General features: G+C 42.7%; 1 protein-coding gene and 1 long non-coding RNA gene across 3 annotated transcripts in view; both read left to right on the top strand.

Annotated features, from left to right (window-relative positions):
• Window positions 1–1,297: 1,297 nt before the first annotated feature.
• LOC142599609 (uncharacterized) lies at window positions 1,298–11,951 on the top strand. Its single transcript, XR_012833191.1, has 3 exons — window positions 1,298–8,146; window positions 8,944–9,127; window positions 9,808–11,951. It is a non-coding gene; the product is annotated as an uncharacterized LOC142599609 (long non-coding RNA).
• A 3,006-nt stretch (window positions 11,952–14,957) lies between these two features.
• The window catches only part of UBAC2 (UBA domain containing 2), a 109,660-nt gene continuing 109,385 nt past the window's right edge, over window positions 14,958–15,232 (top strand). The window contains exon 1 of one of the 2 annotated variants that reach the window (XM_075741276.1): window positions 14,958–15,134. In XM_075741276.1, coding sequence (XP_075597391.1) covers window positions 15,104–15,134 — 31 coding nt within the window. In that variant the 5' untranslated portion in view covers window positions 14,958–15,103. The remainder of the gene's footprint in view (window positions 15,135–15,232) is intronic. The other variant, XM_075741254.1, reaches the window with a different exon arrangement.

The raw sequence follows: 15,232 nt of genomic DNA, 5'->3' as shown, positions 1-15,232 counted from the left end.
CCTCAAACAGGTTGGAAAGGTGATCGGTTCAGGCTGAAGGTAGGTAAATAACTTCAAATGTACAGCTTATATGTTACTAAATGAGACGGTATAAACAAGCCGGTGCTACGAACTGGCAGTCGTCATGTAACATGGGAAAACACAGATGTTCCAGCTGTGTTTGTAAGACACCTCAAACACAGGGGGGTCTGAATGTGGAGGAACACTGTGGAGACGACTGGAATCTCCCCCGTCTGTCTAAATGCATCTGCATGTGGACCAGCAAAGCTCAGTGAAGCAGATGTGCACATTTCAGGATTTTACATCTACCCTCTGACTGCATGGTTACAGTGTTGACTCAGCTTCCAGTTTACTTCCTTTCGGATTTTTTTTCCTCTGTCTTATTGTAGGAGTGAGATGTTACGAAATAGGAGTTGAGATTCTTTTATAAACATTGCTTTTGAGCAAAATTCTGGATTAACATGGAATTGTAACATCTGATTTACTGGTTATTAATAGTCAATAACTTCCCCCCCCAGGATTGACACCGATTTCTTGTTCCTGGCCGAAGGAGACACAAAATCTTGATTTTGTGCTATCGGCAGCCCTTTGGCAGCACTCTCTTCAGGATCATGCACCTTACTGTGATAATTCCCTTCTAGCAATCTGCTTTGTAATCCGTTACTTTAAAGTAACAAAACCCAGATTGGTTTAACTTTCCAGGAGCAACCTCTGAGAAGTGATGAGTCTCTGTTTCCTCGCTTCTGAACAAGATATGGAGAACAGTGCAAGAAAATTTTTATTTGGGATAATATCTCTGCCATGTAATAGTCATAAGTAGCTAAATCACAGTTTAAGTGTTCTAGGTGCTTTGTCTATTCTGTTAGTAAGTCCTTAGGTGACTCTCATTGAGTGACTACCATTTGGGGAAGGAGAGGCAGGGCAACTTGCCTATGGCAATAGGAGTCATGGGTGGAATGAGGATTACAACACAGGATTTCCTGCCTCCCAAATCTCTTCTGGTTCTTCCAGATCAGGCTGCCTCCCAAGCAGGTAATTACATACGTATCAGTCACACCTCTTATAATTTTCTTATCTTTATTTATGAGCTGTGATTCTCCTACTTAACTCGGGTGTACTTCACTGTATTAATTAGCTGTGCTTTACAAAACAACTCAGAGAAGTTTTTCATTTGCATCAGCTCCAAGAAAGGTGTTAACTAAGCTTTTAACAAGGCTAGACAAAAAAAAAAAAAACAAAACCCAAAGCCCAATTACAATATATTTAAAGGTGCTTACCTTTCTGCCAACCAAATTGCCCACAAGTGTGAGGGCAAATTAGTCACAAAAAAAATGATAACTGCATAACTATATGTTATGCTCAGGCAAGAGAACCGCATGCTTAAACAAAATTAACACAGTTAAGAGAAACTCACACATTTTGTAAGTGAGATGCTTCTATATAAAGTGGTAAGAGGAAGCTGTATCTGTACTCAGTTGTGGAGGAGGAGGAAGACAGATCCTCAGCTGCAACAAACTGATTTTAGTTCAAGGGAATGAATGGATGGAGCTAGGTTGACTTAATCCATCTAAGGATCTCCACCAAATGTTCTTATAAGTACAAAACTTAGGAGACTTTCAACTCTGAAATTCGTTTTGACGGAGGGGAGAGAGAATGGCTGTGTTGAAAGCAATCTTGCTTACACATTGAGGAAACCATTGGCCAATTTTGTTAGATTTGTTGTACTGTTTCATTTTCCATGTCATTGAACAATTCTGCTCTCCATTCCAGTCATGCAGTAGTTTATCATCTGGGGTTGGTGGGTTTGTTTAAAAATACCTCATCCTTTTGACATTTTATCAAACCCGAATTGCTTCATTGTTTCTGAAGAATTCCTGCCTCTCTGTCTCTGTTGAAGAAGAGGCAAATAGGAACAGGGATGTCAGCTGTGCACACCAAGACCATGGCCAGATGATGCTCCCCAGAATGCCTAGAGATGTGAACGTAAAGTCTGAGCACAGAGTATCAGTAGGCTTTCAACTATTTTGAATGTATACAGGCACAATCCATTTCTTAAAATTAATCATTTTCTGACCTGCTGCTTGGCTTGCCCAAGAAATTCAAGAAAACACAACAGGGCCATTGCTCTATCCTTTGCATAACTGGTCTGGACCAGTGAGCAGAGCATATTACAAAATAAGAGTAGTAATGCTTTATAATTGGGGTTTTTTTGGTACAAGTGATTGCATAGGTGAAGTAGGGCAGAAGTGACCCTACACAATACTGCAAATTGCATTTTCCAAAACACATGACTCAGCCTCCCCGGATAAGAAAGTGCCTTTTCTGATTTTTGGTGTTTTCGTTCTGAATCTCTGTGGCAAACTTGCATCACAATTTTCAAATCTTTCTTTGCAATGTCAAGACCTCAAAGCTTTTCCTTAGGAAAAATTAAAGCAGAGATTCTCAGGAAATTTCTGGATTTCAGTCTCTGGGATTAAAAGAAGACCACAAAATATAGTAAGTCTCGTAATAAAATTAGAGGATGCTGTAATACATCTGGGCTACTTTCATCTCGCAGCCTCTCCAGTGCTGAGGCAGAATGGCAAAGGCAGGTACTGAAACACACACTGCTACCAGCCTGTTCGTACATGTGCTCCAGACAAATAATTCCATGCTCCGGGGCTGTCAGTTGTGATGAGCACAATATATACATGTGTATATATATATATGTAACATTTGAATCTGAATTCACATGAATGTGAAAGGAGAATCAAACCTTTACCTTTGCATAATTTTTAAGTACTTGTCTACACAACAGTCAAAACAGAAAAGGAACTAAGTAAGAGTTGGCACATAACCTAGTCACAGGGTTTACAGACACGGAGAAATTCCCATATAGCCGTCCGAGCTGTTGACCCGGTATGCAGAAATAGCGCCTTCTGAGTGCCACATTCACGGGCCAGGGAGTGTTCAGGGCTGCGTGTGAAAGAGATGAAAGAGATGAAATAGCCGAGCAGTACAGCACCATAGCGTCTCTCTCTCGTGTAAGGCCATGCTTCTCATGGAGGTCCTACTGATGAAGGTAATGGTGGAGTAGGCGAGTAAGTACTTCAGCTCCCTGAATCTCCTGGAAAAGCCCCAGCTAGAAAGAGAGACACATTTGATTCCCACTTGTAAACCTGCACTAGAGAGCAGCCTTTTCGCCACCATTGCCTTGTTCCCAGCATGTTCTTGTCACCAGAGCGGAGATGCCTGGATGCCCCTTGGTTTCTTTTCCCCACCTGTGGCTGCAGAAGATGGCACTGGCCAGCATCCGTGTCTTCACACACCTCAACTTTCCTTCTCTCCATAATTCCTGTAAATACCAACAGCACTATCTAGGAACTCATGTGTCAGTCAGCGTAACGCCCGGCGTACCTCCTTGTTAGGCTTCCATTCCCCTTTCACACAGGACATTTTTTCCTGGTGTCTGAGCTTTGAGAATTAAAAACTCCACTGTCTGGGGTATGCACGCTCTTTGTCTTCTAAGGATGAGTCCTTTAAAACAGTGAGTGTTCTGGATCCCTTTTTTTAATCTGGGTAAACACCAAATCCTTGGTGAATGTTAGCACTTCAAAATCCTTCCTAAAATGGACGTCACAATCTTGGTTCAGTCACTCTTGAGTTTATTGATCCTGAATCCCTCTGTAAGTCCTTCTCCATTTACAAGTGGTCTAACTATTATAAATCATTTGTTTCAGACTGCTCATCGACTGCTCCAGCACACATTCTAGTTAGGATTGATGACAAGTATATGAGAGAAATAAATATTGCTGGTCGGTGAGCACAAGTTATGAAAAATTCCATCAAACTTGTTTACATGAAGGAAAAGCCTGAAACAAGAAGTGCTGGAGGGATGCTCTGTACCAAGTGGTAGCATCGAGACTCTTGCTGGTGTTTTGTGTGCAAAAGCTATTCTGTGTTGGGTTATGCTGAACCTCAAGACAGCTTTTCTTGCAAAATAGGAAAGTCCATGCAGAGGTCAGGTAATACATAGTTATTAAACTCTAATTGTGTCTCATACCTATTGCACAAGACTTTCTGCACAGAGACAAGCCTTAAGCAAAGGTCACAAGAGGGTAGATGAGGCATTTGGCCCCTGGCACTTTTGTCACGCAGCATAGGCCGCGCCTCCATTTACAGTCTTTTGAGCCCACTTAATTTAATTAGGCTCCTCTCTTGCTGTAAAGCAGCATGGCTGACTGAAAGACTAGGTATCTGTGCAAAGAGCCACAACAGCAGCCAGCTCCCTCGTGCTTGGGCAGTGGGAATATGCAGAATCCATCCATGAAATGATGAGCACTCTCACAGCAAGGGAGAAACAAAATAATCCCTCCTGGGTCAGGAGACAGTTTGGTTATAAAAGCAGTACATCTGTCAGCAACTATTCCTAGGCGTAGAAGTCATTTAGCAGACAGACTAACCCGTTTTTTTATCATACCATGAATAAAAGACCAGACACTCATTTGTACACTGTGATTTAAGGCGATAAGGTTATTGGTCAATAAACCTTTGTAGGGGGCAGGAACAGCTGTTGTTTAATCATTTCCTCAACTAGACAGGCCAAAATCTAGAGTTCCTTTCAAACGTGCTTACTTTTTTTTTTTTGCTTGACTAAATTGTTATTTGTAAATATATTCAAATCTCCTTTATGTCTTGGGTCCATGGGAAAGGCATGGGTGCTGACAGAGGGATCATAATTGCTGCGGTCTAGCCGAGACAACGTAAGCACCTGGGTTTTGACAATATTGCCTGTTGGTTCCTCATGAATAGTGGCTTTCCTGCTAGATTTAACAGCCCAGGAACAGCGCAAACACTGCACCTCCAGCTTTACCTCTGCCCACTATGAAAGTCTACCTGATTTTTTTTTTTTCTACACTCTAATTAAATCCTTGAAGGTCTTCATTCAGCAGTGAGTAATCTACTACCCATTTGGACCTCAATTCTGTTCTTAAAGGTCTAAACCACTCATCTTGAATCCAGGCCAATGTCTTGTTAATTATGGCTGTGTCTGAGAAGATCATCTAGGCTGTTACTACATCAGCAAGACAAAATGAAGAAATACAATATGTGATGAAAGACACACACCTTCTATAATTTTCCGTCTCGATAAAGTATTTCTCAGGCCTCACCCTAAATTCTTACTGTAGGTGGTTACACAATGTCATTTGAATGAAGTGAGCCACTTATTTTCTTCCTTGAGCTTCTATCAGAGGAGAGAGAAGCCAGGTTGCATATTTGCTGGATTTAGAAAGTATTAGCCTTTTACTTGCAAAGAACTTTGGAAGTTCCTTAAGAGGGCTAGTAGTAATTACCAAACCACCAATGAGTCAGCAAAGTTCAGTTCAAAGTCTATATAATTTTTAAATTATATTAGGATTTGTTCCAACATAGCACAATTAGATCTTTTCCCATTTTCTGCTCGTACCAGGCAAGGGTTCATTCTTTTAGGCTGAAACTGCTGATGGGGCTTTTTTACATGTGTCATTACCTTTGATTACTATGAAATAGCCAGCTGATGGTCGGTCCAGGTTTCCATTAAGCACTTTCCATGACAGAAGCACCAATATTAGACAAAATGACTTTTTAAACTGTGAGGGTTTTTTGCTGAAGCAATACCCTGATGTCTTTAGCTGGCCTCCCAGCACCTCCTTAGTTTAGCTCACAGATTATGGTTGTGCGTACCTGTGGTTGTGTATGTGCATGCACACCAAATATTTATTGACAAGCACTCCCAAGAAAAATTACTTACCTGCACATGATTTGGAGGGTTTTGCTGTGTGTTGCCTACAGACACACACTCAGAGAAGATTCTGTAACATCTGGATTTTGCAGCGGTAGGACACTTTTTGCACCTCTGTTGTACCTTGTGTGGAACACGAGGTTACTCAGGATACAGGACATCCTAGCTTGGAAACCCCTTTAGCTGCATGAACCTACGGAAAAAGAGACTCCACAGATACAACATACAAGGCAACCAGAATTCTTCAAGATAATTCAGCAACTCTTATTTTACTATTTTTCTTTATCTCATTTTTGTCTTTCATTTTTTTCTTTGTTTTTTTAAAGTTATCATCTTGCCATGCACAGACCACCTGGGCTCCATCCCGTTGGCTTTACCTTTCTTGTCAATCCCCCTTGCCACATCTCCTCCTCAGAGCTTTTTATGGATTCCTCCTCTGCCAGTAGCTGGTTTAAGACCTGCCAAGTTGCCTAACCCCAAGTGTGCCTTTGTTTTTTCCCATCTCTCTTGCTCCACCCCGTGCTAATTCTGCACATTCCACCCAGCCTTCCCCTCGGAGCACTCCCTTCCTCTCTGTTGTTATCTCCTTAATATCTTCTCTCATGCCATCGCCATCCACAGAGAGCAAAGGCGGCCTCCTGGTCCACGTTAGCTCTGCATCCTCCCGCTCCCTTCTCCACAAACAAACAGAGCAGGAGCGCAGCAGAGACCATCTGTTCCCTGAATCATCCCGGCTGTGACGGGCACTTTCCATCTGCCCCGGCTCACTGCTGTACTGACTGTGGTTTGAAAGTTTAAAGTGCACCCATCTGCGCCAAACCCTGCTGAAAACACAACAGGACTCTTGCTGTTGAAGTCAAGGTGCTTTGAGTCAGGCCGGAAAACATCTGGGGCAGACGTGCTCTTTTTGGGTGCAGTTTTTTTCCTTCCTGTTTTACAGCATAATGTACTGACACATCTCAAGCGTTGCATCAAATGCAGGTACTTACACCCCAAACTGGTGCTTTTCCTGGACATCATGTCTTATCTTTTTACACAGTGACCTTTGGATGAAAACAGTTTACCTACAGGTAAACAAAATAAAATATCTGGGGTTTGTGTGACATTGAAATGCAGCCTAGGATACAAAGGCTTAATTTTTGCCCCCAAATGTACGTGTTGCCAGCAAGATCACTGATGAATTCAGCTTGCAAGCTGCTTCTCCTGTATGTACAAACATACCAGTTCTCACCCATATTGATTGAATAATATGTTCAAACCATCGATTATTGAGACCCCAACCATGCTATTGCGGAAGGACTAACCGCACTGAAGCCTGGAATGAAAGCCATAGCAAAATGACTGAAAATATTTTCTTCTCAATAAACATTCACTCATAAAATTAATCAACAGTAGTGTCCTGCCCAGTATTCCAACCAATATTTGTACCAATACATTTTGTCACCTGTGCAACATGACTTGTGTTGTAAATATATACTCACTAGTATATATACTGAGACAAAATACACACTTAAGGAACAAATGTTGCAGCAAATGCACGTCTTCTATGGACAAAGGAGCTTATTGACTTTGCTGGTTTATTTTTCTCCTACTTGCAAAGCTTGCTAGCTTAGTTTACAGCAGGCACAAAATGATAAACTTGAGTTTTAGTATGAGCGGGTTGAGTATTCCATGATTATTTCTTGACTTAAGTACCAAAAATGGCCTCAACGCAACCTTTAGCACAACTGCCAGATCAGTAGACGAGCAGGTAGGACGTGGCTGGACTCCGGCTGCCCGGCACAGCTGGTTGGCCGTGCCCCGAGAGGAGTCTGTGGCAAGAGCTTCAGCATGTGTGTGTGTAACAATAGAAAAGATTAACGTTGTGTTTTACACACCCCTTCAAATAAGGCTTCCAGTTCCTCCTCTCCCAGTGAATTCCCACTTGCTGTCTCATTTCCCCTGGGTGCAGGCACATTTGCTGGAGAGGAGCCATCAAGCTGCCTGAGAGCACGGAGGCATGGAGCCCAGGCCGGTCTGTCCAGGCTCAAGGCAGTGAGGAAAGGTCCCCTGGAAGCTTCATCGTCCAGGAGTTTTGGGGTTTACTTTGAAAATTACGGTGGCACGAAATGTCGGCGCTTGTTTCTCTGGTTTAACACCCCACTCAAGTCTGTCCTGGGAGCTCAGTGGAAAACTGCCCTCGCTGTTGTACCAGCTGACCAGAAAAATGGCACTGTCGCCTGGGTGAGGTGAGGAAGAACCCACAGTGGCAGCTGAGTGCAGGTCCCGAACGTCATCTTCGTGCCAGGAAAGATTTTGTTGCTACAGTGGTGATTTCTGCTACAACTGGCCCCACGAATGCTGATTTCTGTAGTGCCCCCAACACCAATTTATAAAGTACTCTAGGTATTTAAAAATTTTTTTAAAAAAATTGGAGTATATTAAATTGCATTCAGCAAGAAAAACAAGAACTATTTCCTATGTGCAGAGAAGGGAGCTAAAGGAACAGTAAGAATGCCAGCTTTCGCATTTAATTAGTTTTATATTTCAGTTTCAGACTAGATCTAACCCTCAGTACTAAAATCTCCCTAGCATAATGGTGCTTATAGCAGCAAACAGAAAATGGCCCATGCTGGAAAAAAGTACAGCATAGGATCAAGAGTAATTGTAATAATCCATATTTTTTGTGTTTCTAATAGCTCAATTGTATTTAAATGTGATTTATCGACACACTGATTTTTTTAACAATGGTTCCTCTTTTTGATAACTAAAAGTGGTTCAGTTTTCTGATGGCAATGTAAAGGCCACAGCTGGACAAAATTTCACACTTTTGTGAAATTTTTGTGTGATATAGATTTTTGTCACCTAACTTTGCCATTACTAACATTTTTAGAGGAAAAAAGAAACCCCGGGAATGCTTATTTCCTGGAGGCGTACATACTTCAATTGCAAATATCCTGCAAGTGCATTTCTGGAGTGAACATCCTTTAACTTTTTGCAAGTTCTTCTGAGGGATCATTGTATTTCAATAAAATTATATGAACACAAACATCCTCTGCTATGGGTAATTAGAGCTGGGGAAAAAAAGACAAGACTATTCCTTCATGCTCAAATTTAAATCAAATGCAAATAAGATAATGCCATTTGGGGAGAAGAACTCCTTAAAGCTTTATCATTTGTTTGGGTTTTTTTTGATCTCTTAGCAGTGTTACGCTACAGGCCTGATAACATCAAGATGTGGGTGGCCACGTATTCCCTTAAACTCAGATTTGCCTCTGAGCGTAAATATGGGCGTTTAATAACCTTTGCACTGTGTGGAGATACACAGATAGGACTACCATATGGATGTGAAGCAAGAGGAAGAAGATATCTGAGAAATATGGACAGGTATCAGGGAGAAAAAGATCCTTTGAATACTCCTATAAATATCTTCTAAAATCTAATTTTCTGAAGAGGCAATTTCAGCACAGCCATACCTGTAGGGAACAATGCAACTCGTTTTCTGCATCTTAAAGGCTTAAGATTTTTGCTATCACTGATAGTTATCCTGGGTAATTTCGCGTACACTCAGATCACAAAGGTTGTCTCTGACATAAATTCAGTCTGAAATAGATGGCTTGTGCTTCATCTCTAGTATGCATAAAAGAGTACAGATATGCAAAGTATGTTGCGTTATGCAATGCTAAACATAATATTTTGCCCTCCTAATGTATTCCTTAATTGGGTCTTCTGAGCACTATGCTTAAATCTCTTCCTTTTATTGATGCTTACTGGTGTTTTGCAATTTACCTTGTAATAAATTAATGCCCTTCAGATGAGCAATCTAGAATCCAGTAACAGCTGCTCAGCCAAGGGCAGCTGAACCAGTGTATTTTTAATTCTCACAAGAATGAGGTCTCACCTAAGTCAACAAATGGAACACAAACATAGAACATTAAACATAAAAACTGAGATCAAAATCAACAATTAAGAAACATCAGAATCAATTTGCCTATCTTGTTTCCCTAATATGTTTGCATTAGGATCTAGTTCCTGGTTATGCTACCATATGTTCTTGTTTTTCACAGATTCCAGCCTTCGTTGAATAGCCCGGCTCCTGTGACAGAGAATTTAAGGACAGCAGTTTTAAGGGCATTTTACAAGTGTTTAGAGACAAAGTTGCTGATCAAGTGCTTGGTGCTGCCCCTGAACACCAAGATGCCAGCATCTGGGCACACATGGTGTCAGCGCTTAGGATCACACTGTTAAAAGGGAAGAGATGGTTAAGACTTTCTGTGTAAAACTGTGTGTTCAGTCCACAAAGATACAATGCGAAGAAGAAAGCAAGGTTGCCTCCACACGTTCAGGCAAGCACTTTTTTCTCTTGCACTTCCTCCACGTACCTCTGCAAGACGCGCTGCACCGTTCGTTGTCGTCCTTTCACCCACATTGGAGGGGCAAAGCAGGAATCCAGAAAGAAGGTGGCAGATGCAGCTGGTTTCTCGTGGCTTGTTGGGACAAAATAGAGACCGCTGTTGGAAGGTGAGTAAGGCTGAGAGGGACTCACCTGACAATAAAGTAGGCAGGAAAAGGCCCTGGCTGGGGATGGAGGTGAGCAACGCAAAGAGTGGGAGCTTGTGGCTGCTGGTGGCTCTTAAACACTGCACTGTGATCGCCTCCCACTCTGAGGTTCTAGCTGAAAAAAAAAGGTAGTGCTGCTTGAATTATGTTTGAGTTAGTGAGGCAATAGTTACCCACATATTCATGTTACTAGACGTTGATACGGAGCTCAGGTTCAACACAGTGTTTAAAGTTTTGCAAAATCATCTCATTGAAATAGCTAGAACCAAAAGAAATGGAAAACTTTTCAGCACTCTTTACATTTTTTATAATAGTGTGATGCAAAATCAATTGCAAAAAACTCCCCAGATAAACCCCAATACTCTTGCCATTTTTTCCACTAGATTGTACACTTCTTTAGGACTTAAGAAACGCCTAAAAGTTCCTCCTTTAGCCACTCCGTTGCTCCTCACATTAACTGCAAGCCTACCAGCTTTACATGGAAAGAACTAACCTAGAAAATGTTCTGTATCTTCTAGCTATAGTAAAAAAACCAAACAATCTGTGTAATAAAATGAACCCACTACAGTTTAAGAGGACAGCAGGTCTGCTGCAGTACAAAGCATTATTCACTTGTGAGGGAGTGAGAAAACTCTCTAATTTTGGAAAGGCACAGGAAAAATCAGTCTGATTTCAACCCAGTGCATCTCTGCCTTCTGCCTTCCTCCTGTTCCCATGCAAGCTGCTATCAGCAAGCCGCACTGCCACAGAAGTGTCCTTGCTAGGGCATGTACAGTGCACAGCTTTCTTCTTTATCGTCTTCTGTAACTGTAGGGAGAAGTTACTGAAATCATTAAGTTTAACATTTCAAGTATCTGCTAATATTTCAGGTAATTGTAATAGCTGCAGGTGCTACTATGAATGCCACGGAAACCCCAGACATCAGAGACACAGACTACCTGCCATTAACCTGCAGAATCATTAACCTGCACTGACCTAAGACAGAAAATTCTCGAGCCAGGTGTTACATTTCCACCCTGGTTTACTCTGCCGCTATCTTTCATTCTATATGGCAGGGGAGCATCTGACTGTTAGAGATTAATTAGTAATTAAGAGTTGGTTCAAAAACATCGCCAGTTCAGAGAAGAAAGAAACCTAACCATGTTAGAAAACAGAAATATAAATTCCAGTCTCCTGGGATTTTCTTTTGAGCAGGAAATTTAAATAACTTTATTTTGAACATAACAAATTGACCCCACTAACTAGAGGTAATAAACAAATGGAGATATTTAAGCTGACATTTGAGCAGTGTCAAAGCCTTCTAAGCTTGTTCGGAGTAGATTAGTAGATTAGTAGATAAGTGCTAGCTTTCCTATTCTGGCATATGTTCCAAGGCAAGCATGAGGACTGATGATTTCATTTAACTCCAAAGTGGACAACACTGTATATTTCAATAATGCAAATCATTTGCATAATTCTTATGGCAAGCTACCAGTTGACACTGATGGTGTTGGGATTAAAAAACTCCTCTTGGCACTGTATTTGAGGGCAAAAACTACACTTCCTCTACCGTTCAATCAGTATGTGAAACTGTAATTATTAGCGTGGGGTATGTAGTTTCTCAGAAACACATAGTGTATCTCATCTGATCTAATCCCAGAAAAAATCACTTTTTTGAAACAAGATATCATTAGATGTTTCATAGACTCAGTAATAATTTTGTATATACTTAAATAAGATAGCAGCAAATAAATTCAGAGCCAGCTCCCTGTATCCCAGCAGTATTAACAGATCTGCAAGTATTTTGGTATATTGCTGGGAGAAGCTTGCCAACTATTGCTACTCATTCAGTTTTGCTGTATCTGTTGGTGATAACAAGTTCACAGAGCTGCTTTCAAAATAGTTCTTAAATATTTGCCCAAATACATTCTTCTTGAGCAAAATACCTGCATAAGTCTCTAGTATGTTTAATAATTCTGACTTCAATCCAATTCCAGCGCTCAACGTTGCAGCGAAGAATCCCTCTAATATGATCAACTTGTAGGACATCAATCTAGGGAAATCTTCAAAACTGAGCTTATAAAACAGCAGAACAGGAGCTCTTGGCTATCAGGACTGTAAACCCCTAATTATTCTGTCACTCTATTCTGTGTGATTCTGAAAAGAAATAAAAGCAAGCTTTATCTTCAGCATTAAAACAGCAATCCTAAGCCTATTACACAGGCGACGCTGGAAAAGTTTTCAGGTTTTATCCTCACCTGTATGAAAGCCAGATCCACAAACGGGCTTAATTACTTTAAGTGGAGGTTAATCAAAAAAGTCCAAAATGGTGATTAATTAATCCATGAGTACCTCATTAGACCCCTAAAGCTTCAGGAGGCACTCACGCTTTTCCCAATGAGGTTCCATGCTGGAACTATTACAAGCTTTGCAGGCTTTGCACCTCATTATTTACCTTCCCTTGCCTTAGAAATGAGGGTTGCTGGTGACTTACATACGGTTATGCGCATTCAGCAGCACACTGGCAAGGCAAAGTTCCCAGATATAACATACAGCAGCCAGAGCCATTTGCATTTGAAAGAAAGGAGAATTTCTGTAGCAAATCAGTTCTTCCAGCTGTGCTTTAACAGCAAAGAGTAAGCCAGCTGTCTGTAGCCAAAGACAAAACATACCTGATGGGTTTCGTGCTGTGAATCCAATTTAGATTCTTTGCTGAGGAACAAACCTCAGCCTGGGATACAGTCAGGATTTTCGATGCACCATCATTTTGGTTCTTCCTTCTGGCTAGTTCAGACATACCATGAGCTGACTCTGAAGCCCCTTCCTACCTGCCTGACTGCAGGCCCTGTACAGAGAGGACAAGTGAGCAACAGAAATCTGAAATCAGTGCTGGGAGCTGGACATTTTAAAATTACATACCGATACGCTGAACTTTGCATAAGTTTCTGTGGACCCAAGGAGAGGGTCTTTTTATGTCCCCTTGGCAGTGTTGAGAGATTTTTGTTTACAAAGATTTAGGATCTTCACATTTACAAGTGCTATTTAATGGTTGTATTTAAATGTAATTGTTAAAAGGCATATTCGTATTTGGTGTTACGTGAGAATATTTTATGGAATATAACAGATTTATGACTTGCCTAAAAAGTTTTAATGATTTGTTGCCTGTTTAAAAATTGTTACTTACCTGACAAGTCACATTTTCAGTTCCAGAGTGACGTTTGTTCTCAGTCTTGCACTGCGGTATGCTAAACATGACTTTGAGGTGCTTAGTTCTGTTGCGTGCACAAACACATAGTGCACAAACTTTGTCCTGTTTCCTCCTGACATTCACATCTATGATGCAGAGCACAGCATCATCAGCTTTTAAATGCCTAGCATAACTTATTTCAGTAAACTCTGATTTCTACATGGCACCTCAAGTACTGTGCTCAGTTTTGGGCCTCTCCCTACAAGAAGGACACTGAGGTGCTGGAGCGTGTCCAGAGAAGGGACTGATGAGGAGTGGCTGAGGGAACTGGGGCTGTTTAGCCTGGAGAAAAGGAGGCTGAGGGGAGACCTCCTCGCTCTCTACAGCTACCTGAAAGGAGGTTGTGGTGAGGTGGGTGTTGGTCTCTTCTCCCAAGTAACAAGCGATAGGACAAGAGGAAATGGCCTCAAGTTGTGCCAGGGGAGGTTTAGGTTGGATATTAGGAAAAATATCTTCACCGAAAGGGTTGTCAATCATTGGAACAGTCAGCCCAGGGAAGTGGTTGAGTCACGGTCCTTGGAGGTATTTAAAAGACGTGTAGATGTGGTGCTTAGGGACATGGTTTAGTGGTTGGACTTGGCAGTGCTAGGTTAACTGTTGGACTTGATCTTAAAGGTGTTTTCCAACCTAAATGACTCTATGATTCTATGACTTGAAAATGTCATTGAAATTTGGTGCCTGAATAACCTCAGCCTTATTATGCCACATCTGAATGCAGTCAGGAATTTGGCTCACCTTACATTAGGTGTCTACCATGTTGGCAGAGAGCTTGGTGTCTAACTTACCATTACAGCTAGTGGGGATCAGTTCAATGCAGTCGGTGGAGCCTAGGGAGCAATTAATTTTATCCTAGACACCTTCATTTGATCATCTGAAAAGCCACTGAACGTATTGACTACACCTCCGTTAGCTGTAATGACAGCTTACCCACAGCTCCGAGGTACCTCCCTTGCTGACTCTGGAAAATTAGGGTGAGCCTCCGGTGTCACAGTTTTCCAAAGTGCGAGGAGTCAAGATTCCCCCAAGGCACCTCCAAATTTCAAATTTAAATCATACTTATAAAGATAGAAGTAATAATATATAATATACATTAACTTACGTTTTATCCCTGCCTAGCTACACCCGAGCTTTGAAACGCCCTTCCCGGCGCCTCAGGCCTGCGAGCGCCCTCTGACAGGACCGGCCACCAGGACCTGCCCGCCCCCCCCAGCCTTACTGCGGGTTAATGAACAGAATGTATGCCATCTATACGGGCTCGTATAGGCTTCCTCGTGTAGCGCTGGGGTCAGCTGGTGGCGATGCCGCTCCCTGGCAGCTAGCCCGCCGGGCGGAGCGGGGGGGGGGGCGAGCGGGGGGGGGGGGGCGGGCGGGGGGCTCGGCCCCCCCCCCGCTCCGCCCGGCGGGCCCGGTAGGGGGCGCTGGCTGCTCGGCTGACGGCGGCGTTTGGCCCATTGCGGCCGCCTTAGCCGCGCCGTTCCCGGTCCACCGCGGTTCCTCGGGGTCTGCCCGGCCTCTGGGGGTTCCGCCAGCGGCACCCGCCGCGGCTGGGCCGGGCCGGGCCGGGCCGGGCCGCCGCCATGTTTACCAGCACCGGCTCCAACGGGCTCTGTGAGTACTGGCCCTATCGCAGCCTCAGAAAGACGGAGCTGGGGGAGGGCGGCGGTGAGGGGTGTGTCAGCGTCTCCCCCGCGACGGGTGGCCCGGCC

This window comes from Balearica regulorum, chromosome 1 (genome assembly GCF_011004875.1).
Source record: "Balearica regulorum gibbericeps isolate bBalReg1 chromosome 1, bBalReg1.pri, whole genome shotgun sequence".
Taxonomy (NCBI): domain Eukaryota; kingdom Metazoa; phylum Chordata; class Aves; order Gruiformes; family Gruidae; genus Balearica; species Balearica regulorum.
The sequence above is the reverse complement of the archived record's forward strand: the minus strand, read 5'-3'. Positions and strand labels throughout refer to the sequence as shown.